The 24,885-nt window shown below is 41.3% G+C and overlaps 1 protein-coding gene across 3 annotated transcripts in view; it reads left to right on the top strand.

Moving 5' to 3' along the window:
* The window catches only part of KaiR1D (Kainate-type ionotropic glutamate receptor subunit 1D), a 415,379-nt gene that overhangs the window by 322,366 nt on the left and 68,128 nt on the right, over nt 1-24,885 (top strand). For 2 of the 3 annotated variants that reach the window (XM_065236420.1, XM_065236418.1), the window contains exons 8-10: nt 784-1,172; nt 1,320-1,580; nt 21,905-22,042. In XM_065236420.1, coding sequence (XP_065092492.1) covers nt 784-1,172; nt 1,320-1,580; nt 21,905-22,042 — 788 coding nt within the window. The remainder of the gene's footprint in view (nt 1-783; nt 1,173-1,319; nt 1,581-21,904; nt 22,043-24,885) is intronic. The other variant, XM_065236419.1, reaches the window with a different exon arrangement.

Below are 24,885 nucleotides of genomic sequence, written 5' to 3'. Positions count from 1 at the left end.
AGAAGGTCCCGAAGAAACGTGCTCAACTTTTTGGCTCAGCTCTGGTACTCTCTTCGGTCCCAAGCTAATCGATTCACCCCTCGAAACATCCCTCATTTTATCTGTCAAACTTTCATAGCGAATCAAAACAAACATTGTGTAGTACTAGAATGTCGACTAGAATGGGGTACTTTAATCGTTTGCTTGGGACCAATAGGCTAGTCAAGTAGTGAGCCAATTTAAAATCGTTAGTTTCGTATTGATTGTTGGTAGTGCTTTCCTTAAAATCAAGAAAAATATAAACTGCTCCCCTGAACCGAAGGGTGCTTCGATCGGCATAAAAATTTGGATCCATATCCATCCCATCTCCTCCAAATTTGGTCGAAATCGGAAGAGGTCAATTACACTTCTGTATTTTTTCTCGATCACTTGAAGCGTGATGACCACCCCTCGATTAAAATCGAGCGAAATGCATTTCCCATATTCGCATGGATAAACTTAATTTCAAAACTTATACATCTGCCCAAAAACATGCATCTATAAAAGTGTCAAATCAGACAACTACAATCAACAATTCACGGCGGCGCGCCGTCTAAACGCGCAGTGATTGTTAGTTTTAGAATTGACCCACCAACCGGCTGCGTTGAACCGTTGAATTTTCCATCCATTCAGACGACGCTCCCAATTTGTTCCGGACCATATCACAATCCCATCAACCGCCAGCGAACCATGAACCATGCCCTCAAATAGCACCGTGACCAAATGAATCGAACTAAAACCAGTCTCTTGTTGTTGTTGTTCCAGGTGGAAATGCGTGGCCTGACGGACGTCATCAAGTTCGACCACCAGGGCTTCCGGAGCGATTTCGTGCTGGACATTGTGGAGCTGGGACCGCAGGGTTTGCGCAAAAGTGGCACTTGGAATTCCACTTCCGGCGTTAATTTTACCCGCACCTATGGGGACCAGCAGAAGGAAATAGTGGAAATCCTGCAAAACAAAACGTTGATTGTGACGACGATCCTGAGCTCGCCGTACTGCATGCGGAAGGATTCCGCGGAAAAGTTGACCGGGAATTCGCAGTTCGAGGGCTATGCGATCGATTTGATTCATGAGATTTCGAAGATTCTTTTGTTCAACTACACGATCCGCCTGGCACCGGACGGGCGGTATGGCAGCAACAATAAGGAAACGAAGTGAGTGAATTGATTTGATATTTATAGGAAGTTTGTTCGGCAGCCTATTCGACCGAAATCCCAACATCCCTTTTTTGCCTCATGAATTTAATCACCTAGCACTAACTTCATCCTCTCTTCCATGTTTTTCCCAACAAAAAAAAATAGCGAATGGGACGGCATGATAAAGGAGCTGCTGGAGCAACGGGCGGACCTGGCCATAGCCGATCTCACCATCACCTTCGACCGGGAGCAGGTGGTGGACTTTACGATGCCATTCATGAATCTGGGCATTTCCGTCCTGTACCGGAAACCGGTCAAGCAACCGCCGAATCTGTTCTCCTTCCTCTCGCCCCTCTCGCTCGACGTGTGGATCTACATGGCAACGGCTTATCTCGGCGTTTCCGTCCTGCTGTTCATCCTGGCACGGTGAGTTCATAAACCTAGCTTCTGTTTTCCACCTCCCCCTTTTGTTCTAAATAGCCTAGAAGAGCACCCGGTCAGCGCTGACAGAATCCGGATAGAGAGGGAACGTTGCGAATTAATGGCTTGTGGATAACACCGACCGTAATTTACACCGACAACGCGACTGTGACTGCTGGACTGATTTAAACGAACGAATAATAAAAAATAAAAATAAAAACATCGAAAAATGACTGAAAGGTTTGAAGGTCGTTAGAAGATGCTGGAATGAACGTGAAATGGCTGATTATTACCGACCTCCGAGCTCTTCTTCCGATTCCGGGTAATGGATTTAAATTTCCGGCCGGCGGAAGAGAGTCTGAGGAGAACATTTGCATGAATAATTGCCGCCCCGGGACACTCACGTACTTGGCCTTCTGTCCCCGAGAAGATAATTTATTTCAATGATCAAATTCGGTCGGAACTTTGCATAAACCGGGTAGTGCCAGCACGTGCCATGGCAATGTGTTTTGGGCTCGCGTTGAGCGTGGCGTGCCAGAGTGGGTGGTCCATATTCGAAACGTTCTACAGGCTGCCGAACGAATGAACGATTATTGGCAGCCGGAGATTGGGATCTTGGCACAAAGATTGGGTTCTCTTCATGTTTTTTTTTTTGGCTTCTAGATTTATTTATTATAATCAGCTTTCTCTATCGACGGCGCTGACAGCCGGTTGTGGCTTTTATCGGAAAAGAGTGTCTAGCATCTGGACAGATTGTGACGATCTGAGGCTTCCTTCTTACGCATATAAAATGTGTTGTATCAAGTCAGATGTCATCGGAGCATGTCCGGGTGTGACAATGTGGTCCCTATTACACTTTGTATGTTTAAGTATCTAATTGCACAAATTGGTGCAATGGAAGAAAATTTAGTATCGCATCTAAGGCTTTCGTAGGAGTGCTACGCATTGCACCTGTTGTGGAAGCCGTTGCGAGTCTTTGCAGCTTGTATATTAGATTATTTTCCTTAGTTTTTGGCCGTGGCATAAGTACTTCTGCGACGTATTATAGCCGTATATATCCAATGGATCATTGCCGGCCTTAGTTCGTTTACTTATCCATAGTGCGTTTGATGCTTTGCCTATGATTTTATTCAAGTATTGGTTCCAGTTGAGTTTACAATCGATTATTACTCCTAAGCAGGGCCCCACAAAGTCACTTTCAATCGAAAATCGTCAAGCGACGATGAAGCTGTCAACCATCACTTTCAATTGAAAGTCATTCTGTCTTCTCTTCGAGCAGTTCCCTGTCAACATCAACAGAATCACTTTTGATCAGTTTTCATGCTTGACTCGTGTTCATTTCTTCTTTCAGTGTCATATGAACTTACTTTTGCATTGAAGCGAAGCTGTTCGATCTCAATTCGCGCAGTTTTTATGACTTTTGTTGATTGTTCACTCGGTTCATTTAAGCGTATGCGCATAGATCTGTGCTCGTGGATGACAAATTTATCATTGTCGGGTGGTTTGTTTACCCATCAATATGGGTATTTTTTGAATCAGGGTGACGTCTAGAGATCGAAAATTGATATGCGACACCATTTTCAAATCCAAGATGTCGGCTTCCAGTTTAAGAAAAAGTTGGAAATGCTGTCAAATACTTATCAATAAAGGTATTTTTGTAATCGGTATGAAGTCTACATATCGAAAATTGATATGTGACGCCATTTTGAAATCCATGATGGCGGCTTCCGATTTCAGATTAAGTGGGAAGTAATGTCAAATACCCCAATACCCCATTGGAATCGGGATGGCGTCTGAGGCCAGAAATTGATATCCGACGCCATTTTGAAATCCAATATGGCGGCTTCCTATTTCAGAAAATGGGAAATGATGATGCCGTCCCATCAATATGGGTATTTTTGGAATCGGGGTGACGTCTGGAGATTAGAAATCAATATCCGATGCTATTTTGAAATCCGGTTTGAGAAAAAGTTGTAAATTCTATCAAATCTCGCCTAACTTTTCAAAAAGTCCTAAGTAACAAATGTAAACAAATCGAGTTTATCACCTCTATTCCCGTTTTCGTACGAACTGGATTCGTTCGAAACGAAAGCAATTTCCCATTCCCGTTTTCGTTCGAAGCAATTCTAACTTTCGAACATCGTTCGTTCGAACGATGTTGTGCTATTCCCATTTTCGTACGAATGCGTTTTTTTGTCCGCTTTCCAAACGGCACTCCAAACTCGCGAATCGCGAGACAGCCAGGGGATTAAAACTTTGAATTTTTTTGTAATCTCTAATAAAAATGTTATGGTTAATGGGGTTGATTGATTGATTTATCTTTATTAAGGAAGCGTTCAGCCTGAGGCTGGACGTCTTATCAGAATGAATTCGGAGTTGTGACTGGAATAAGGACTCTGGGACCACGGGATTGTTCACCAGAAGATCCGGAATATCCATAAAAGTGGTCAATTAATGAAACTGATCCCAAATCTCCACGGTTTTTTTTAAACCACTCATAGACGTCTTATCAGAATTAATTCGGAGTTGTGACTGAAATATGGACCCTGGGGACCACGAGATGGTTCATCGGAAGATCCGGAACATCCGTAAAAGTGGTCAATTCATGAAAATGATCCTAGAGCTCCACGGCTTTTTCGAAACCACTCATAAATGTCTTATCAGAATGAATTCGGAGTTGTGACTGGAATATGGACCCTGGGGACCACGAGATGGTTCACCGAAAGATCCGGAACATCCGTAAAAGTGGTCAATTCATGAAATTGATCCTAGAGCTCCGCGGATTTTTTGAAACCACTCATAGACGTCTTATCACAATAAATTCGGAGTTGTGTTCGGAAAATGTACTCTGGGGACCATGGAATGGTTCACCGAAAGATCCGGAACATCCTGAAAAGTGGTTAATTCATGAAATTGATCCTAGAGCTCCGTGTTTTTGTTTAAACCTTTCATAAACGTCTTATTACAATTAATTCAGAGTTTTGACTAGAATTTGGACTCTGGGGACTACAGGATGTTCCACCGAAAGATCTGGAACATCCGCAAAAGTTGTCAATTCATGAGACTGATCCATGAGTTGGCGAAACCACTCATAAACGTTTTATCAGAATGAATTTGGAGTTGTGACCGGAATATGAACGCTTAGACGGAAAATGGGCCTTTGGGACCACGAGATGGTACACCAGGAAGATCCTGAATATCCATAAAAGCCGTTTTTATGAAGACAAAAATATTAGCACCGAAACCATCACTTTTAGGTATATGGTGTCTTGGGGAAAGCTTATTCGTATTTTTTAGCCGATTTGAAATTAGGGTGGTTTCCTTTCAACCTTTTTTATTACTTGAGATAGACTAATGCAGTTTTTTTTTAAGTTGTAGAACAATCAATTTGAACCAACTTTGTTCATGGCATCAAATTTTTATCTCTTATGGTTCATGACTTATGGTTATTTTAAACAAGTAGGTTGGAGTGGCCCCTAGAAAATCTTTCTTTAAATATTTTTATCGGTGATCAACGTATAAACAATATTTAAAGAAACCCGATTTTCTAGGGGCCACCCTAACCTCTCGTAAAAACATTATTCTAAATACTTTTAGAACTATTTATGACGCATATTTTTGCAGAAGTCTCTAATTTGAATCTCCTTTATTTAAAAGTAATGGCTAGTTTTTGATAAAAAAAAAGATTTTTTTTTAAATTAAATTAAATACTTTAAACAAAAAACGCTCTCACAGTTTTTCCACAAATACTGAAAAAACACGATCTTTTAAAAAAAATCGAAAGTTTGAAAATCGGTTTGCTCCATTTAGAGACATTGTCATTTTAATAGAACCATTTTTTTTCGAAGAAAATCTCCATTCATTTTATAAAAAAAAAAAATGGCAGCCTGGTTGCTTCAGCAAAAATATGCGTCAGCATAAGTTCTAAATGTAACCATAACAAGGTTTTTACGAGAAATGAACTAATGAAAAGATGTTCGAAGAAATCGGTTTTTTATGGGCCATTCTAACCTGCTTGTTTAAAAAATCATAACTCATGAACCTTAAGAGATAAAAATTTGGTGTCTTGAGCAAAATTGCTTCGAATTTGCATTGGTCTATCTCAAATAATAAAAAAAAAGTATGTATTTTCAAATCTCCAATTTTGTGGACCACCCTAGTTTCACTAACATAAAAAGATCGGCCAAACAATATGAAGAAACTTTCCCGAAGACACTGTATACCTAAAGCTGATGGTTTGGGCGCAAACATTTTTGTCTTCCTAAATACGGCTTTGGAACCATTGTGCAGTGGATGGTCCTCCGAAAGATCCGGAACATCCGTAAAAAGGCTTAATCGATGGAACTGATCCAAGAACTCCGTTTTTTTTCGTAAACTCTCATAGACGTCTTATAATTATGAATTCTGAGTTATGATTGGAAAACAGACCCTGGAGACCATGAACGCTCCTCTGGAAAATAATAGACAACTCATCAGAATGAACTCGGAGTTGTGAATGGAAAATGGACGCCAGGGTCCATTGGATGGTCCTTCGGAATATCCGGAACATCCATTAAAGTGGATAGGTCAAGAAAACTGATCCATGCACTCTATGGTTTTTTGGGATGGATCAATTTCATGAATTGAGCACTTTTAGGGATGGTCCGAATCTTCCGGTGGACCATTCTGTAGTCTCCATATTCTTATTTCGGAACACAACTCCGAATACATTCCGACAAGACGTTTATGAGTGGTTCCGAAAAATCCGTAGAGCTCTAGGATCAGTTTAATGAATTGACCACTTTTACGGATGTTCCGGATCTTCCGGTGGACCATCATGTAGTCCCCAGAGTCCAAATTAAGGTCACAACTCCGAATACATTCTGATAAGACGTCTATAAGAAGTTTGAAAAATCCACGGAGCTCTAGGATCAGTTTCATGAATTGACCACTTTTCTGATGTTCCGGATCTTCCGGTGAACCATCTCGTGGTCCGCAGGGTCCATATTCCAGTCACAATTCCGAATTCATTCTGATAAGACGTTTATGAGTGGTTTTGAAAAAACCACGAAGCTCTACGATCAGTTTCATGAATTGACCACTTTTACGGATATTCCGGATCATCCACAGGATCAGACTTGTATCCTACCGGAAACTGAATCATCCCAAAAGGTGGCCAACTTTCTGCTTAACAACTTCTCAGAAGACATCAGGAAGTTATCTTTTCAAATCAGTGAGATTTTCAAATTTTCAACCAAAAAATTTCAACAATGTTATTGTTTTGTTGACATCGTTTGACAGTCCACTTGACCGAATAATGTCAACTTCGTGCGCGGTCTATGCTTCGAATTGTTAAGAAATGTCAAAGTGCATCTGGTACCCAGCGTTGCCAGTATTCCAGATTTATCTGGATTTTCCAGATTTTCAGTCGTCTTGCCAGATACACAGACAGACCACGTATATTTCCAGATTTTTAAAATATTTTCCAGATTTTCCCAGATTTTTTAAACAAATTGCTTTAAAATATCACGGCAATTGATTTTCTTTCTAATAAAAAATAAAAAATAAAAAAGTTAAACTTGCTACTCTAATTATTAAAGGCCATAAACGTTGGAAATTATTGCATCGTACATGGAATTGTTACAACATGTTTGCATGTTAATGGGTTGCAGAATCATGAAAATTGAGACATTTCCTAAAGATTATTTGCTGAAAAAACCCTTAATTTTTTTAAAATATCGGGCCTGGATCCTTTTTATTAGTAATTTTTGTTTTGATTTTGGCTATAATTTATTTTTTTGAATCCTGGATTAGAAAATCAAAAGTTCAATATGCGGGACTTTTCATAATTTTGCAATTTCGAGCTTTGGAAAATTAGCAAGGCTTTTGAATCTAGACAACTACCAGGACTTTGAAGTATGTTGTATGTGTATGTATGTGCTAATTCTTAGCACTTTTTGAAGTACCTGTAGATATTGAGTTATCTTAGCAGTCTGTATTACTTTAGAATTCTGAATTGCTCTAGAATTTCATAATTTTAAGGTAATTCTGAAAATAGTTGACAGTATAGTGTGAAGTGAATTCCTTGTTAAATCATAAGAGGATTTCAAGCTTATTCTGACTAGAGTTCCATGACTTTGATGAAAATTGCTTGGCGATTTTGTTAAGAAATTTATTATAAATCAGAAGAGAAGACACAGAAAATTATTAAGATGATACTTAATTGAATTACTGGAAGGAATACAATGAGTATGCTGATTATTATTATTATTATTTAACTTTATTAATGAGGCTTTCAGCCTTGGGCTGGTTCGCCTCCATGAGTATGCTGATGCGAATCGTGAGAATAATTCCAATGGAATTCTGTCCAAGGTTTCTAGGGAGATTCATTTAAATTAAATTTTAAGAAAGAGAGTGACGGTCATTCTGAAGAGTTAAATTTTTAACAATATTCTCAGGGAAATTCATCGAGAAAATGGAGACAAAATAATGCGAATTGTTGGGAATTATTACCACTTTGAAGGAATTATGGAATTGAATGATATCTAAGAAATTACAAGAGATAATGCGTATCAAGAGAGTTTTTCTGAGAACTTCTAGAATGCTGATGAAAAAGTTTGGAGATTATCAAGATTATTTTAGGGGAATCCAGAAAAGAAGTATGATGGAATTCTAGGATGATTCAAAAGGGAACTCTGAAAAAATGACGAAGATATCGTGTGAAAAGTTCCAAGTAAATTCAGACTAACAAAAAATTTCATGATCTGAGACCCAGAAAAAATATAAATTCCAGAATTTAGAATCATTTCAAGATCCTAAGCCTTCAAAAAATGAAGCTTTCAGACTTTCATTTGAGTCATATAATAAAATTATTCTTTGACATAAAATTATTCGTAATGGTCATGCCAATCGTGGAGTAGTTTAGGTAAAATGTGTATGAGTACCACGATGTGAGGCTTTGGTTCTCGCCAGGTGAATTTTTCATAAAATTTAAATTGCCTACTGGTCTACTAGGTTTTGTATGTTGTATGTTGTCAAGAACTAAATTGTAAGTCTGATCAACCTCAGGGAAATTTTTGAGTCATTTAGAACTAATAAAAAAATTCAGACATATTCTGGTACTGCATCAAATAGTAAGGACTACATCGACTATTATTTAAAAAAAATCATCTAATTGTTGCTTAATTGTTTGCTTCTCATACTTTTTAAAAAAGTTTAAACATATTTTCTGCAGTATTTTACCCGAAATTTAACTCATTTTTTTTTAATTACTGTGTAATGGATATTTAAACTTTTTGAGCACAATACTTTTCCTAACTTTTTGATGCCAACAAGTTATTTGCTTTATATAATTTATTTACATATGTAATTCATAAACATTCTGGTACTTTCAATAAATTTCAGATGATTACACTGACCGATTTTTACGGGAGATTGGCACATCAATTTGATTTCAATAGCATTATGTTTAAAACAGAGAGAGAGAGCATTCCAGATTTTTCCAGATTTTCTATTTTAACTGGTCCTGATTTTTCTGAAAATGACCTGGCAACGCTGCTGGTACCACTAACACTGTTTATTTTCGAAAAAGCTTGCGTTCGAACGGGTTCGTACGAAAACCAGAATGCCGTTTTCGAACTCGTGCGAATCGAGTCGTTCGTACGAACGAACGATTCGTACGAAAACGAGAATAGAGGTGTATAAATGCACATTGTAACATTTGAACCTAAGCACATTATGCACACACACACATTCAGATTAATGTCAATTGAATTGAAAAAATTCTAAATTAACAAAACGTCTGAAGTCCAAATTTGCATTAACGATGTTTCACTGTTACATAAGACGTTTGACTATGTTCATCGAGACAAACGTCTGAAGTATCAGAAAAACCAAAACAATGCAGATCTGTACTTCGGTCCTTTGTGTTTATACGAGTCAAAAGTCTAAAATGTTCAATCAAACCAATACAATGTGATTGTGCACATCGGAATTTTCATGTCAAGCATTTTTCTACTATTTCCGCGTGTGGGGAGGGGGGAGGGGTTTCCAATTATCCAAGGCTCATACAAATTTTAAAATTTTTATATGGACAATTGTCTACGCATGGAGAGGGCCCGGGGGTCAAGAATACCGAAAAGCTGTCTACGTAGTTAATGAACAGCCCCTAAAATAACACTGTTATCAAATAAAAAGCAGCTCACGCGACCACCAACGATCGACCAAAACAATCTGTGGGCAGTGTTGCGATATACCGTTAAAAAAAGTTGATGCATTGTCCAATACTCATATTGTTCGTTTAACTCGTATAACTTAAATTATGCACTCATAATGCTTAAAAACTAACAAATAATGTTGAAAACACAAATGACCTACGTAACTGTGATTATAACAAAACGTCCTATATAGCATGTCCAATTTACACCTGACAAGAGCAAAATGTCCTATGTAACATTTTTCACGTTTTCATAGAAAAAAATGTATGAAACGGGTAGATAATAATTTCAATTTCAATTTTACTATCGCATTTTACTATTAAAGGTCTTAAAAATGTCAAAAGTTGATTTGGTTTAAAATAGTATCAAAAAAATTTTTGTCAATCTTCAATCTCGTTTTTCTCGAAAAGAGTGAAATGTTAGATAAGACCTTTTGAAAAGTTAGGCGAGAAATACCCAAACAAACGTTTTTTTTTAGAATCAGGGTAACGTCTAGAAGCCGGAAATCGATATCCGACGCCGTTTTGTAATCCAAGATGGCGCCTTCCGATTTGCGGCAAAGTGTCAAATATCCCGAAATATGGTTATTTTCAGAATGGGAATGAGACTAAGATGCCGAAAATTGATGTCACACCGTCTTTAAATCCAAGATGGTGGCTTTGGTTCAGGAAAACTGTTAAATACTGACAAATACCGATCAATGTGAGTTTTTTGGAATCGGGCTGACATCTAGAAGCCGGAAATCGATGTCCGACGCCATCTTGAAATTCGAGATGGTGGCTTCCGAATTCAGAAGAAGTGTCAAATAGCCTACAAATGGCATCGAATATCGATTTTCAGTATCTACGCGTCGTCCTCGCTCCGAAAACACCCAGATCTTAAGGTATTCGACACTTTTTGTGAAACCCGATGGCCGCCATATTGGATTCCAAAATGGCATCGGATATCGATTTTCGACATCCACACGTTGTCCCCATTCCGAAAATACCCATATTGTAGGGTATTTGACACTTTCTGAACCCTGATGGCCGCCATATTGGATTCCAAAATGGCATCGGATATCGATTTTCGACATCCACACGTTGTCCCTGTTCCGAAAATACCCATATCTTAGGGTATTTGACACGTTTGATGAAACTTGATGGCCACCATCTTGGATTCCAAAATGGCGTCGAATAGCGATTTTCGGCATCTACGCGTCGTCCCCGTTCCGGAAATACCCATATTGTAGGATAATTGACACTCTCTGAATCCTGATGGCCGCCATATTGGATTAAAAATAGTGTCGGATATCGATTTTTGGCATCTACGCGTTGTCCCGTTACGAAAATACCCATATCTTAGGGTATTCGACACTTCATGAAACCAATGGCCACTATCTTGAATTCCAAAATGACGTCGGGTATCGATTTTCAACATCTACGTGGCATCCCCGTTCCGAAAAAAAACCCTAGTGTAAGGCATTTGACACTTTTTCTGAAACCCGATGGCCACCATTTTGGATTCCAAAATAACGTCTAATATCGATTTTCGGCACCTTCGCGTCGTCTCCGTTCTATATACCCATTTGGGTATTTGGGTATTTGAGACTTTCCCTGACCCAGATGGCTGCCATCTTGGACTTCAGAATGGCCTCGTTAATTTAATTTTCGTTTAATATAAAAAATATATTATTACTACATATACAGTCAGGAATCCTTATTGCCAGGGTAACGGGGGCGTGAATAAGGAACCGCGAATAAGGATACCCACAGCTTATGGGATTTTCACTAATGGGGGCTGTAGTGGATTATCTCATTTGTTTCAATACATAAAGCTATAATGTCTTCGACAAAGTTGCTGTACTGGGTTAGACCAACAAGCCTGTTCCATTGGATTCAGGTTAAATTGGGAACTACGCCGCTAGAGGCGCTTCACTTTTATGTTACTTATGACGGGCGCTATAATATATGGATCATATTTCCAACATAGAATATTTCGTGATCCTGGCCATATAGAAAGTTACTGCCTTCAGCAAAGTTGTTCAGGTGACCAAGTCCTTTCGGATGGTGGCCATATTGGTTCAGAACTCTCTCACTACGCAGCGCTAGTGTGCACATGAGCTTGCTATATAAGCTGTATCTTACAATCCTGGCCATATAGAAGGTTACTGTCTTGAGCAAAGTTGTTCAGGTGATCATGTCCTTTTGTATGGTGTTCATATTAGTTCAGAACTCTCTCACTACGCAGCGCTAGTGTGCATGTGCAATTCCTATATAAACTGTATCTCGAGAGCCTGGCCATATAGTAAGTTGCTGTTTTCAGCAAAGTTGTTAAGGTGACCAAGTCCTTTCGGATGATGGTCATATTAGTTCAGAACACGCTCAATACGCAGCGCTAGTGTGCATGTGCAATTCCTATATAAACTGTATCTCGAGAGCCTGGCCATATAGAAAGTTGCTGTTTACAGCAAAGTTGTACAGGTGATCAAGTCCTTTCGGATGATGGTCATATTAGTTCAGAACACGCTCACTATGCGGCACTAGTGTGCAAGTGAAATTCCTATATAAACTGTATCTCGAGAGCCTGGCCATATAGAAAGTTGCTGTTTTCAGCAAAATTGTTCAGGTGACTAAGTCCTTTCGGATGATGGTCATATTAGTTCAGAACTCTCACACTACGCGGCGCTAGTGTGCACATAAACTTCCTTAATATGTTATGTCTCGAAAGCTTGTCCATATAAGATGTTGCTGTGCAATGTGAGAACAGGAACCGGAAAAGGGACGACATGTAGAGGCCGGAAATCGATGCCAGACGTCATTTTGGAATCCAATATGGCGGCCATCGGGTCAAGAAAAATTGTCAAATACCCTATAATACGGGTATTTCCGGAAAGGGAACGACGTGTAGAGGCCAGAAATCGATGCTAGACGCCATTTTGGAATCTAATATGGCGACCATCGGATCAAGAAAAACTGTCAAATACCCTACAATATGGATATTTCCGGAAAGGGAACGACGTGTAGAGGCCGGAAATCGATGTCAGACGCCATTTTGGAATCCAAGATGGTTGCCATTGGTTCAAGAAAAACTGTCAAATACCCAACAACATGGGTATTATCGGATAGGAGATGACATGTAGAGACCGGAAATCGATGTCAGATGCCATTTTTGAATCCAAGATGGCGGCCATCGGGTCAAGAAAAACTGTCAAATACTCTACAATATGAGTATTTCCGGAAAGGAAACGACGTGTAGAGGCCAGAAATCGATGCTAGACGCCATTTTGGAATCCAATATGGCGACCATCGGATCAAGAAAAACTGTCAAATACCCTACAATATGGGTATTTCCGGATAGGGAACGACGTGTAGAGGCCGGAAATCGATGTCAGATGCCATTTTGGAATCCAAGATGGCGGCCATCGCGTCAAGAAAAACTGTCAAATACTCTACAATATGGGTATTATCGGATAGGAGATGACATTTAGAGACCGGAAATCGATGTCAGATGCCATTTTGGAATCCAATATGGCGGCCATCAGGTCCAGAAAAACTGTCAAATACTCTACAATATGAGTATTTCCGGAAAGGAAACGACGTGTAGAGGCCGAAAATCAATGCCAGATGCCATTTTGAAATTCAAGATGGCGGCCATCGGTTCAATAAAAACTGTCAAATACCCTCAATATTGGTATTTCCGGATAGGGGATGACGTGTAGAGGCCGGAAACCGATGCCAGACGCCATTTTAAAAACCAAGATGGCGGCCATCGGTTTTAAGAAAAACTTTTAAATATCCTACAATGTGGGAATTTCCGAAAAGGGACGACGTGTAGAGGCCAGATATGCATTCCAGACGCTATTTCGGAATCCAATATGGCGGCAACATGTTTTCCATAAATACCAAATTACGTATAATTTATTGTGTATAGCGTATCATTGAACGTGGAAAATTCCTCAAAACAATAAAAAGCTTTGATTTGTTTTGTTTTTTCTATCGTAAACTACAGATTTATTCCACATTTTATTTTCTCTTTCGATGACAAAGAACCAACCAGCGCTGTCATGTTTTATGCATTTTAGTCACTCTCGTTCTTACACTCCGTGAGAAGGGTCTCGACTTCCCTTAGCAAATCTTGCATTTTTGCACTCCGTTCAACATTGCTGTCCAATGTGCAGAAACTTTCGACCTCGGAGAGTTGATTTAGTTTTAACTCGATTTCTGCCGCACCAAGTGGTGGATGAAAATATCATCCATATTCACTGTAGAGGGGTCCGGGAATAAATCTATCGTTTACGATAGAAAAAAAAACAAAACAATTAAAAGCTTTTTATTGTTTTGAGGAATTTTCCACGTTGCGTTGCGACCTTGCTCAATGATATGCTATACACAATAAATTATACGCAATATGCTTCGTAAGCCTTATTTATGGAAAACATATTGTCGCCATATTGGATTCCAAAATAGCGTCTGTAATCTATATCTGGCCTCTACACGTCGTCCCTTTTCAAAAATTCCCACATTTTATGGTATTTGACAGTTTTTCTTGAACCTATGGCCGCCATCTTGGATTTCAAAATGGCATCTGGCATCGATTTCCGGCATCTACACGTCGTTTCCTTTCCGGACATACTCATATTGTAGGGTATTTGACAGTTTTTCTTGAATCGATGACCGCCATCTTGGATCCCAAAATGTCGTCTGGCATCGATTTCCGGCCTCTACACGTCGTCGCCTTCCAAAAATACCCATATTGTAGGGTATTTGACAGTTTTTCTTGAACCGATGGCCGCCATCTTGGATTCCAAAATGGCATCTGTTGTGTATGTAAAATAATTTACGATCGAACTATATTCATTCTGGCAACACTGCCGTTCAGTTATCAAATGTAAAAACTAAAAGATAGTATCGGCTTTTCGTCGGTAATCGTTTTATTCTTTTTCGTCGGTTCGACTATTAAACCAGACAATAAAAGTTTTTTTTAAAGTATTCGTGGTTGTCTTCTCTACTTCTGAGATCCCAAAATACGTAACATTTTGGTGTCAGAAGTGGGATTTAGAGGCAATTTTTCCGGTCGAAAGTAAGACGCGTACGTTTCGGTCCCTCGAAAAGCAAAATGCAGAGCTAATGGAATCTCTCACGCGGATGTTAGCCGAAATTAGCCCTGAAATCCTCCATTGAAACTTTGGGACAAGTGAACCCCGCTAGAGAAGTAACAGTGCCTACCGTCAAAACACCCTCGTTTTCAGTATCCGAGTATCGTTCCACGGATAACACGTCTGTGTCGGATTATTTCAACCGCTTTGAGTGGGCTCTGCAATTGAGCAATATTCCTGCAGCTCAATACGCACACTATGCTCGAGTGCATATGGGTATGGAACTGAACAACGCCATCAAGTTCCTAGTGAGTCCCCGCGATCCGGCAGAGATCCCATACGATGAGCTCCGTACGGCATTAGTCGACCACTTTGACCAGGCAAAGGACAAGTACGTTGAGAGCATCAAATTCCGGGAAATAGTGCAGCAGAAAGGCGAATCAGTTTCCAGTTTTGTTCTCCGGCTCAAGCAAGGTGCTGCATATTGTGAGTATGGTGAATTTTTAGATAGGATGCTAATAGAGCAGCTCCGACACGGCCTTGAATCGCGCGAGATGTGTGACGAGATTATCGCCAAGAAGCCAGAAACGTTCAAATCGGCTTTTGAAGTTACACACACACTCGAGGCCACCCGCAACACGACCAAGGAGGTAAGAACGGCAAGATCATCGTTGATTCCAGAGGCAACCAATAAGCTAGGCTACGAGCGGCCGAAGACACGGAGAGTAAACTCTGGCAGTTCCTCCTCGTCATATCAATTAAAACCGCACAAACAAAAGTGGAGTGATAAACAAACACACGACCCGAGTGTGTGTAGTGGATGTGGCGGTAAACATTCTCGTAATCATTGTAAGTTCCGTGATGCAAAGTGCTACAACTGCGAGAAGAAGGGCCACATTTCCAAAGTCTGCAGAACTGGAAGGCAGCAATCTCAGGACCAATCAACCTCCCAGGTGCAATCGGAAGAACAACCAGCCTTGCAAGTGGACCTCGTTCAGTCACTTGGCAAAATTCATTCCATCACCACGTCAGGGAAGTGAGTCATCAACGTAACCATCGAAGGACACAAGCTAGAAATGGAAGTGGATACCGGAGCACCGTGCGGAATCATCAGTGAAGCTAAACTACGAGCGATCAAATCCTCCTTCACACTGTTGCCAACAGACCGGCAATTCTCCAGTTACACTGGGCACCGCATTGAGTGTTTGGGACGTCTTCCAGTGAACGTTAGCATCGGGACGACTACTCGTAAACTTGATTTGTATGTCGTGTCTGGAGACTATGATACGCTTTGTGGTAGAGAGTGGATTGCACAATTGACGAGAGAAGTGAATCTGAACGAGCTGTTCGCCCAAAGTGGTGCGGTGCAATCGTTAGTGTCTACCCCTTCTACGTTGCTGATGGATCAACGCCAGTCTCTATCGAAGCTGCTGGCAAACTACGAGGACGTTTTCAGCGACACTCCTGGTAAGCTGATAGGACCTCCTGCATCCGTGCATCTGAAACCAGGTACAGTTCCAGTTTTTGCTAAAGCTCGAGACGTACCGCTGGCATTGAAGAGCCAGTATGTATGCACAAGAAATCGACAAGAAGCTTGCAGCAGGTGTGTACGAGAGAGTCGACTACTCCGAATGGGCATCCCCCACACACATCATAGTGAAGAAGAATGGAAATCTACGTATCACCGGAAATTATAAGCCTACGGTAAATCCCCGGATGATCATCGACGAACACCCGATTCCTAAAATCGAATCCATCTTCCATCAAATGAGAGGAGCAAGTCTGTTCTGTCACTTGGACGTGACGGATGCTTACACCCACCTCCCAATCGACGCAGAGTTTCGACAGGTCCTCACACTCAACACACCGACACATGGGTTGGTTCGTCCAACAAGAGCGGTCTACGGTGCAGCAAACATCCCTGCGATCTGGCAACGTCGTATGGAAGCAGTGCTTCAAGGTTTGTCCAATGTCATTAATTTTTATGACGATGTTATAGCATTTGCAGATTGTTTCGAAAACCTGCTGATTGCCCTCACAGCAGTTTTCGAAAGAATGAAGCATCACGGTTTACGTCTAAATCGTTCAAAATGTGTTTTCGCCACCCCGGTTCTCGAATGCCTGGGCCACAAAATTGACGCTAACGGGTTGCACAAATCGGACCAACACATCGAAGCCATTCGTAATGCAGCTCGTCCGTCAAATCCGGATAAGCTACAGCTGTTTTTGGGAAAAGCCACATACTACAACGCTTTCATTCCCAATCTCTCCCCTCGAGCTCGCTGTCTGCGCGACATGTTGCAAGGGGAACCTTTTGTGGCGACGAAGACGAAGACATCAAATCAGCCCTCATTTCGCCGCAGGTGCTGATGCAATACGATCCAGAACGTCCTTTGATTTTGGCCACGGACGCAAGCAAAACCGGCTTGGGAGCTGTTCTTTCACACCGACTGGGAAATGGACTGGAACGCCCGATAGCATACGCTAGCTGTTCCATGTCTCCCACGGAACAACGTTACCCGCAGATTGATAAGGAGGCTCTCGCCATCGTATGGGCAGTCAAGAAGTTTTTCTACTACCTATACGCTCGAAGATTCACGCTGATCACCGATAATAAGCCATTGAGTAAAATTCTGCACCCGACGAAATCGCTTCTAATCCTGTGTATCAGCAGAATGGCCAATTATGCTGATTATTTGGCACACTTTAATTACGATGTCATATACAAATCAACGAAAGAGAACGTCAATGCAGACTACTGCTCTCGAATTCAACGACAACCAGCTACCAACGAAGTAAACAAACTATCTTTCTGTGAGGGAAGATATATTGGTGACGACGATTTCGATCTGTTTGCCCTTCACCAAATCGCACAACTACCAATTCGCGCTGAACACATCGCTCGTGAAACGCGCAAAGATCCTAGCCTTGGTAAGATCGTTCAACTGTTGGAAGCAGGCACCGATCTGTCACGATCTGGCTACAAAGCACCGGAGGCAAAATACACACTTGCTGCAAATTGTTTGCTATTTGAGCATCGAGTAGTAGTACCGTCCGTTCTCCGTACGTCAGTGTTAAACGATCTTCACGTAGCACACATTGGTATTGTGAAAATGAAAGGACTTGCACGTTCGTTTGTTTACTGGCCAAGAATCGATGCGGACATCGAAAGAACGGTGAAATCTTGCTGTGAGTGTGCTCGTCAAGCGCACGCTCCACCCAAATTCAGCGAACATCACTGGCAGTATCCCAAAGGCCCCTGGGAGAGGATACACATTGATTATGCAGGTCCAGTGGCAGGTTCAATGCTGCTGATTGTAGTCGATGCGTACAGTAAATGGTTGGAGGTCAAGGTCACCGCCTCTACAACAACAGCAGCAACGATTGGGATTATGGACGAGCTATTTTCCCGTTATGGAGCGCCAGTCACTGTTGTTTCAGACAACGGTCCGCAATTTACGACCGCGGAATTCAAGGAGTTTCTGCAGAAAAGTGGAGTCAAGTACCACAAGTTGTCGGCCCCCTACCACCCCGCAACGAATGGTCAGGCCGAACGTTACGTTCAGACGACGAAGGATGCACTGAAGGCAATGGGAACCACAGCGTCGACGTTGCATTCAAACCTGAACGTTTTCTTACAGAAGTATCGTTTAGCTCCACATGCAACCACCGGAGAATCACCGTCCAAATTGTTCCTTGGGCGAAACCTCAGAACGCGTTTAGATCTCCTCAAGCCTGAAGATGTTCACCTGAGAGTCACGACAAAGCAGCAAACCAATTTTGACCGAACTTTTCGTGAATTCAGCTCGGGTCAACCTATCTATTTTCTTTCCGGTAATTCCCGTATGGACAAGTGGATTCCTGGTGTAATTGCAGATCGACTAGGAGATCTCCACTACGAAATCGACTACGCTGGAAAACGGTTCAAGCGTCACATCGATCAAATTCGTTCGAGGCTCGGTGCAAACGGTCATCTCATGGTTGAAGCACCCGAAGCAGAAAAGTCAAGCCAGCAGGATGTGCCACGACGTGTAACTGTTCAGTTCTCCGATAATGGTGTTACAGTTCCGAGAGCACCATCAACTCCGCTGAATCCAAGGAATTTTCGAGGTGCTCCTGCCGAACCAGTTACTCCAGAGTTTCATACGCCATCTGGTAGCCCAGTTCATCACGATGCAAAATCTTCTCCCTTCATAGTGCGTCATTCGACAAGAGAACGCCGTCTACGGTGAGTATTTGCGGGGAGGGAGCGCCGCCCTCCCCGCAAATACTCACCGTAGACGTTTCAGTTCGAAAGGAGGGAAGAAATGTTGTGTATGTAAAATAATTTACGATCGAACTATATTCATTCTGGCAACACTGCCGTTCAGTTATCAAATGTAAAAACTAAAAGATAGTATCGCCTTTTCGTCGGTAATCGTTTTATTCATTTTAGTCGGTTCGACTATTAAACCAGACAATAAAAGTTTTTAAAAACTATTCGTGGTTGTCTTCTCTACTTCCGAGATCCCAAAATACGTAACAGCATCTGACATCGATTTCCGGCCTCTACACGTCGTTTCGTGTGACGTGTCAAAAACTCAATAGTCTTCTCTTTCATTACTTGGCGACGACATTGACGGCATTAGCTCAGATAAAAATAACTTGTCCAGAATAGATCAGACACGAACCAATCCATACATTTTGCACTCGAGAACACGGAGATAGATGTCGGTAGTGTGCTTTGAGCAGATATTTCGTGGTAATTTCAATGGTCATTCATGTCGTTTTGTCGGTGATGTCATCATCGCCAATATTTATAAATAGTGCTATCAGCAAATCGATATTAAAATCGGATTATCGTCGATATCGGCTTTTGAAATGCCAACAAACAAGTGAAATGTTTCAAATTTTGGTCCACGTGGATTATCAACGACCACTTACTCATTTTCTGGCATACAAATACAAAACTGAGTAAGAGTTACTCACTCTTGAGTAAAATTAAAGGAGCGTGTAACAAATTTTCAGAGGACAATTTTGGTTTTCATAATATGCTGATTAATCCCAGAAATGTTAAACTTTCTATCCAGATTTGGTACGTTATGACAGCTTGCAGGTTCATTTCTCAATATACGTTCTGAAGAAAAGTAAATACTCTGGCTACTTCCAGACGCAGGAACAAATTCAAATCAATTTTGCAACTTGATTTTGTCATGCATTTCCCGAAACTTTACCAATTCAACCCATTCAATAAGCTTCCCAACAATGCCAAATCGCATTCGACTCGTTGGAGGGGAACAAAGTCAATATGCTTTCGAATGCAAGAATACCGCCGAGCTCGTCGAAACCACGCCACACAATAACTGGAGAATGTCCTCCAAGGATGGCAGCTGAGGCGAAAAAAAAACTGGGTTTCTTCTCCCCCAGGCAAAACTATTTGCAATTTCCCTTCCAACATAGCTTGCGCATTCATGGCAATTTGTGGCATTGGGTGTTCGACAAACGCAGGCCAATGAAAAAAGAAAAACGGAAAATGATCGAATGCCGTTTGCCCTCAGACCTGCTTCAGTCTACCTTTTTCCGCCTTGTGCCCTGAGGGGGGGGAGCGGCGGTGGGAATAAAAATGTCACCCGGTAATCTTGCGGGGGATTGCCATTTGTCATCTGCTGCCGCCTCGAAGAGAAAGCGTATGCAAGTCGGGAAAAAGTTATGAATTTAATCTTCCTCCTAATGGCAATACTTTTCGACGATAAATACCTCTGGTACACCTTCGCTGTGTGTCTGTGTGTGTGTATGTGTGTCGTCAGGCGCGCGGTGGAAGGCAAAATTACCCAAATTAATGCCAGGGCCCATCCTGTTTTGCTGCCTGATGGTGATGGGATGGGGTGCGACAATTCCCCAACCAAAGGCAAGGGTGTGGAATTTAATGATCCATTAAACCGAATACAACGCAGCGCATTTTAACGACCCGTATCCTGTTTGGAGCAATAATAATAACAACAACAACAGTGCGAACATGTATCGTCAGCGGCGACTGTGCAATCGACGAATCCTAATTAACAGACAGACTTCTGCCCGAACATCTTGCTTTCAAGATGATATTGCTGGTGTTCTTCGAAGTGGAAAATTTATACAACCACCAAAGCGCTCGAGGACCAAAGGCCAGACCGGATTTCTTTGTTATTCGCTGGTCCGTGGCCATAATCAATGTTCGATTTGCTGCGAGGATTCATCTTGTCTGTGTGCGTGTGTTTGTGAAAATGCACGCACAATGGAAAGAGTTTTTCCAGCTTTACAGTTCGGGTGCTTTGAACCTCGAGTTCACCGAGTACAAGCCATAAATCTTGGGAGTGTAACAACTGTTTGTCTGCCGTTAAAATTTTATCTGTGGCTGGGAATTCAACGAACCGACGCCAAAAGCGTCAGCCTGAAGACGCAGCAAATGTAGAGATAAATTTCTATCCTAATGGGGGTTTTTTGCTGGGTGGAATCTTAATCGTTGGGAGCCGTAATTTTAACGATTCTGATCGATGGGATTACGTATGATTAAGGTTGACTTTTGGTAGCAGAAGCTCTTTTGTTTAAGCGATGGTTTTTGTAGCACGCCCCAACGACCTTCAAACCCATGACTTGAATGACATCCACAAGCCTTGAAACGTTCAACCGACCTTCAGCAAACGCCGAAACAGCACCTTGCTTTCGTTCTCACTCTCCTGCCCAAAGCAAAACCAATTTCCGCTGCTCGGTCCAATTTTCCCCAGCAGCATTACCACCCGAAAGCGACAGGAGAAAAAACAGAGCGCAGCATCATCTAAAATTTATCAACTCAATAAATCAACGCAAATTCCCAATCAATATTCAAATCGCATCTCATAAATCCCCATCTAATGGAATGAATAATGAATGCACTACACGCAGGCATGCACTGACGCCTGGAGTCCGGAAGCGACCTCGACTCTGCTGTTCCGAAACAGTCCGAAAAACATTATACACACACACACACAAACAAAAAAAAAGAACCGTGCGAAACAGGAGAGCCGAAAAACAACTAAACCCACCTGATTCTTCTTCCGATGCAGATTCACACCGTACGAGTGGCCAACACCGAATCCGAGCGACCCGCACCCGGAGAAACTAAAGACGCAGTTCACCCTGATGAACTGCATGTGGTTCGCCATCGGGTCGCTGATGCAGCAGGGCTGCGATTTTCTGCCCAAGTAAGAATTTTCTCTCGAGCCCCATTCTGGTTGGCCTCCAACGAATGAAACGTAAGCGGAAGTCACACACAAACCCAGGAATTGAATTACGTAGCGCCTTTCAGTTTGAATGAACACCCCAGTTAGCGGGAATCCATCAAATTCATCTTCGAAATTGCCTTCCTATTCGATAGGGAGCTGGAAGCTCTTTGTGGACTCCATTGCAGGTGTCAATTTTCGTTTCGATTCGGTGAGCATAACGGATGGAACACGACCTTCGTGGAATCCCAATAGTACACTCAACTTCAATTTTCGGTCACAGAAAATTCACCCGTAAGCCACGTGCCTATCTTGGTGCATAATTTTCGATTCGATTTCTAGTGAAAATAAACCGTTTCGGAATTTCATTCAGAATCATTAGTAATACAACATGAGCATTTCGACAGTGAGCAAGCATAAGGGCCTATACGCGATGATCGATTCTCTTCGTCGATTTTCTCTTTCGTTAATACTCGCTAGATTGAACGTTTATTGGTGCGTTTGCTGTTGCTTTTGATAGCCAATATGTACAACCTGTTACTACTCTGCATAGACCTTTTTGACGTTTAATCATCTTTCTCTATCTAGCACACATGGATGAATGGACGGTTTGTTTTCCCACTAATCTGCGCTCGCACTCGTTCGCTTTAAATGGTACATTAGTGTGCGCTGATTAAACGTCAAAAAGCTCTATTGAACAAATTCTAGAAAATTGTTTCGCTTAGCTGTAGCAATGCAAAGAGAAAATCGATGAAGAGAATCGATCATCGCGTATTCGCCCTTATGCATGCTCACTGTCGATTTCTATTACCCCGTGAACCTCAGGCAATCTGACTGTTCGTAATCTCTAGATAGAGCTGAAATTATGGCGTAACAGCTTTTGTAAACAATGACTTCTCTCAGATTCTGCACACTTTTTAGTTTGAACCCCGCTAAACTGCACGCCGTGCAAAATTGAAAATTGCTCAAACGTCATCTAGCACGTGGAATGGAGTAAATCGAAATGGAACGTTGCGAAACGGAATGCAGAATCAAAAGAAAGCATCAAATAAGGCTACCAGAAGCTCGCTTTTCTGATGGTTGTAGGGTTACTAGAAATTAAAATTAAAAACTAACCCCGTTAAGGCCCAAACGCAATGTGGACGGAAGCGGAACGGAAACGGAAAGTTTGACAGTTGTCACAAATGACATCAAGAAGCCTAACCGATATCGATTTGGTTCTAACTAGTTTTCAATTCGACAAGTAGGCTTACTCAGATCGGGCTTTTCCGCTGTCGCTGCCGTTCGGCTTCCGCTGTCATTGCGCTTGGGCCTTTACTGAGCACGCAGTGCCGTTCAAATTAACGAGGGTCCACGGTAATATCAACATTATCTCGATTACTGTTTTCGAAGGTACGTATCAGCTTTTGAAAAAAAAGGAATTTGCTCGTCAGTTTGTCGTAACTGGTAGCTCGCTCACGCATACGAACACCACTATCATGTAGGAGAAAATTTCCCCTATCTGATGAGTGTCAGCATGCGTGGGCCTGCTACGCCAAATCGACGATCAAACACATTGTTTACAAAAGTTGATACGTCCCTTCGAAAAAGTAATCGAGATATATTTCTATATAGGGTAGAGCGCTACTTCGTCATAATCGCCCATTTCCGTTCGATCGAGTTGAAAAGATCAATAATATCAATGATTTCACCGTGTACAAATCTATTGGTGAATCTACGTTTCGGTCGACCAGCAGATGGAAATGATGAGAAAATGAAAATGACGTTTTGCTACCTGTCAAATCGTATGGAATATTTTTTAGTACATCATCACTTTTGTGGTTTTGGATTTCAAACCTAGGTGTCGCATGCACTGGTGCAGTTGCACGTAAATTCATCAATAATAGGTTTTTACCGATGTGTTAGTTCATTAGCTACAACATAAATCCTATTGATGAATTTACGTTACGGTCGACCAGCAGATGGAAATGATATGAAAATGATAATGACGTTTTGCTACCTGTCAAATCGTATGGAATATTTTTAGTACATCATCAGTTTTGTAATTACAAATCTGTAAACTAGGAAAAAGAAAATTCATTATTCTAAAAACAAAGGAAGCGCTCCTAGCGAATCCCTTTTTTTACGTTTATCCTTAGGACGACGGAAATCTAATGGCGTTTCAATGCGTTAGGATGGAATTTAAACTCGTAGGACGAATTTTGAATCAAGAAGCATTTCTAGATTTTAAACAATATCTCAACAATTTGTGACTCTTTATCAAATGCAACGGTACGAATGGAAAGGTGAATAAATTTTAAATTCATCTTTGACAGAAATATTCCATTTTTTTTTTGTTCAAACCCGTTCAAAAAAGAAAGGTAAAGCGGGGGTTGTTTTTAGTGGGACGGAAATTAAATCAAAAACCCTACAGGGGATGGATAAAAATGATCGGGACAGGCAAAATTTTGTCGAAATCCGTTAATGCCATTCGAATTTTTGAAAAATAAACCATTTGACGGGAAATTTAGAGCTGTCTTAATAAATCATTTAAAACTTTTTGGTTGCCAGTGGCCACCGGAGATGTTCCAGATTTTTAGGGGGTATGTCAAAAACTTATTTTTTCATCGCTTGTATTTTTTTTTCTGGTATGAAAATTTATTTGATTTCATATTTTTTTCCTGATACTAGAATCAAATCTGAATTCAATGCTGACCATAGACCTGTTGAGAAACAACCGAGATCTGGCCATTTCCTTGAAATCGTTTGAATCACGTCAATATGGGTATCAATCCTCATGATTTTTCGGCGCGATGTGTGCAGAATCGTTTTCAGCATCACAGGTT

This window comes from Ochlerotatus camptorhynchus, unplaced genomic scaffold (genome assembly GCF_037179485.1).
Source record: "Ochlerotatus camptorhynchus isolate MF236.1 unplaced genomic scaffold, CSIRO-AGI_Acam_v1.1 ptg000550l, whole genome shotgun sequence".
Lineage (NCBI taxonomy): Eukaryota > Metazoa > Arthropoda > Insecta > Diptera > Culicidae > Ochlerotatus > Ochlerotatus camptorhynchus.
Note: the sequence above shows the minus strand (reverse complement) of the source record. Positions and strands in the feature narration are given on the sequence as shown.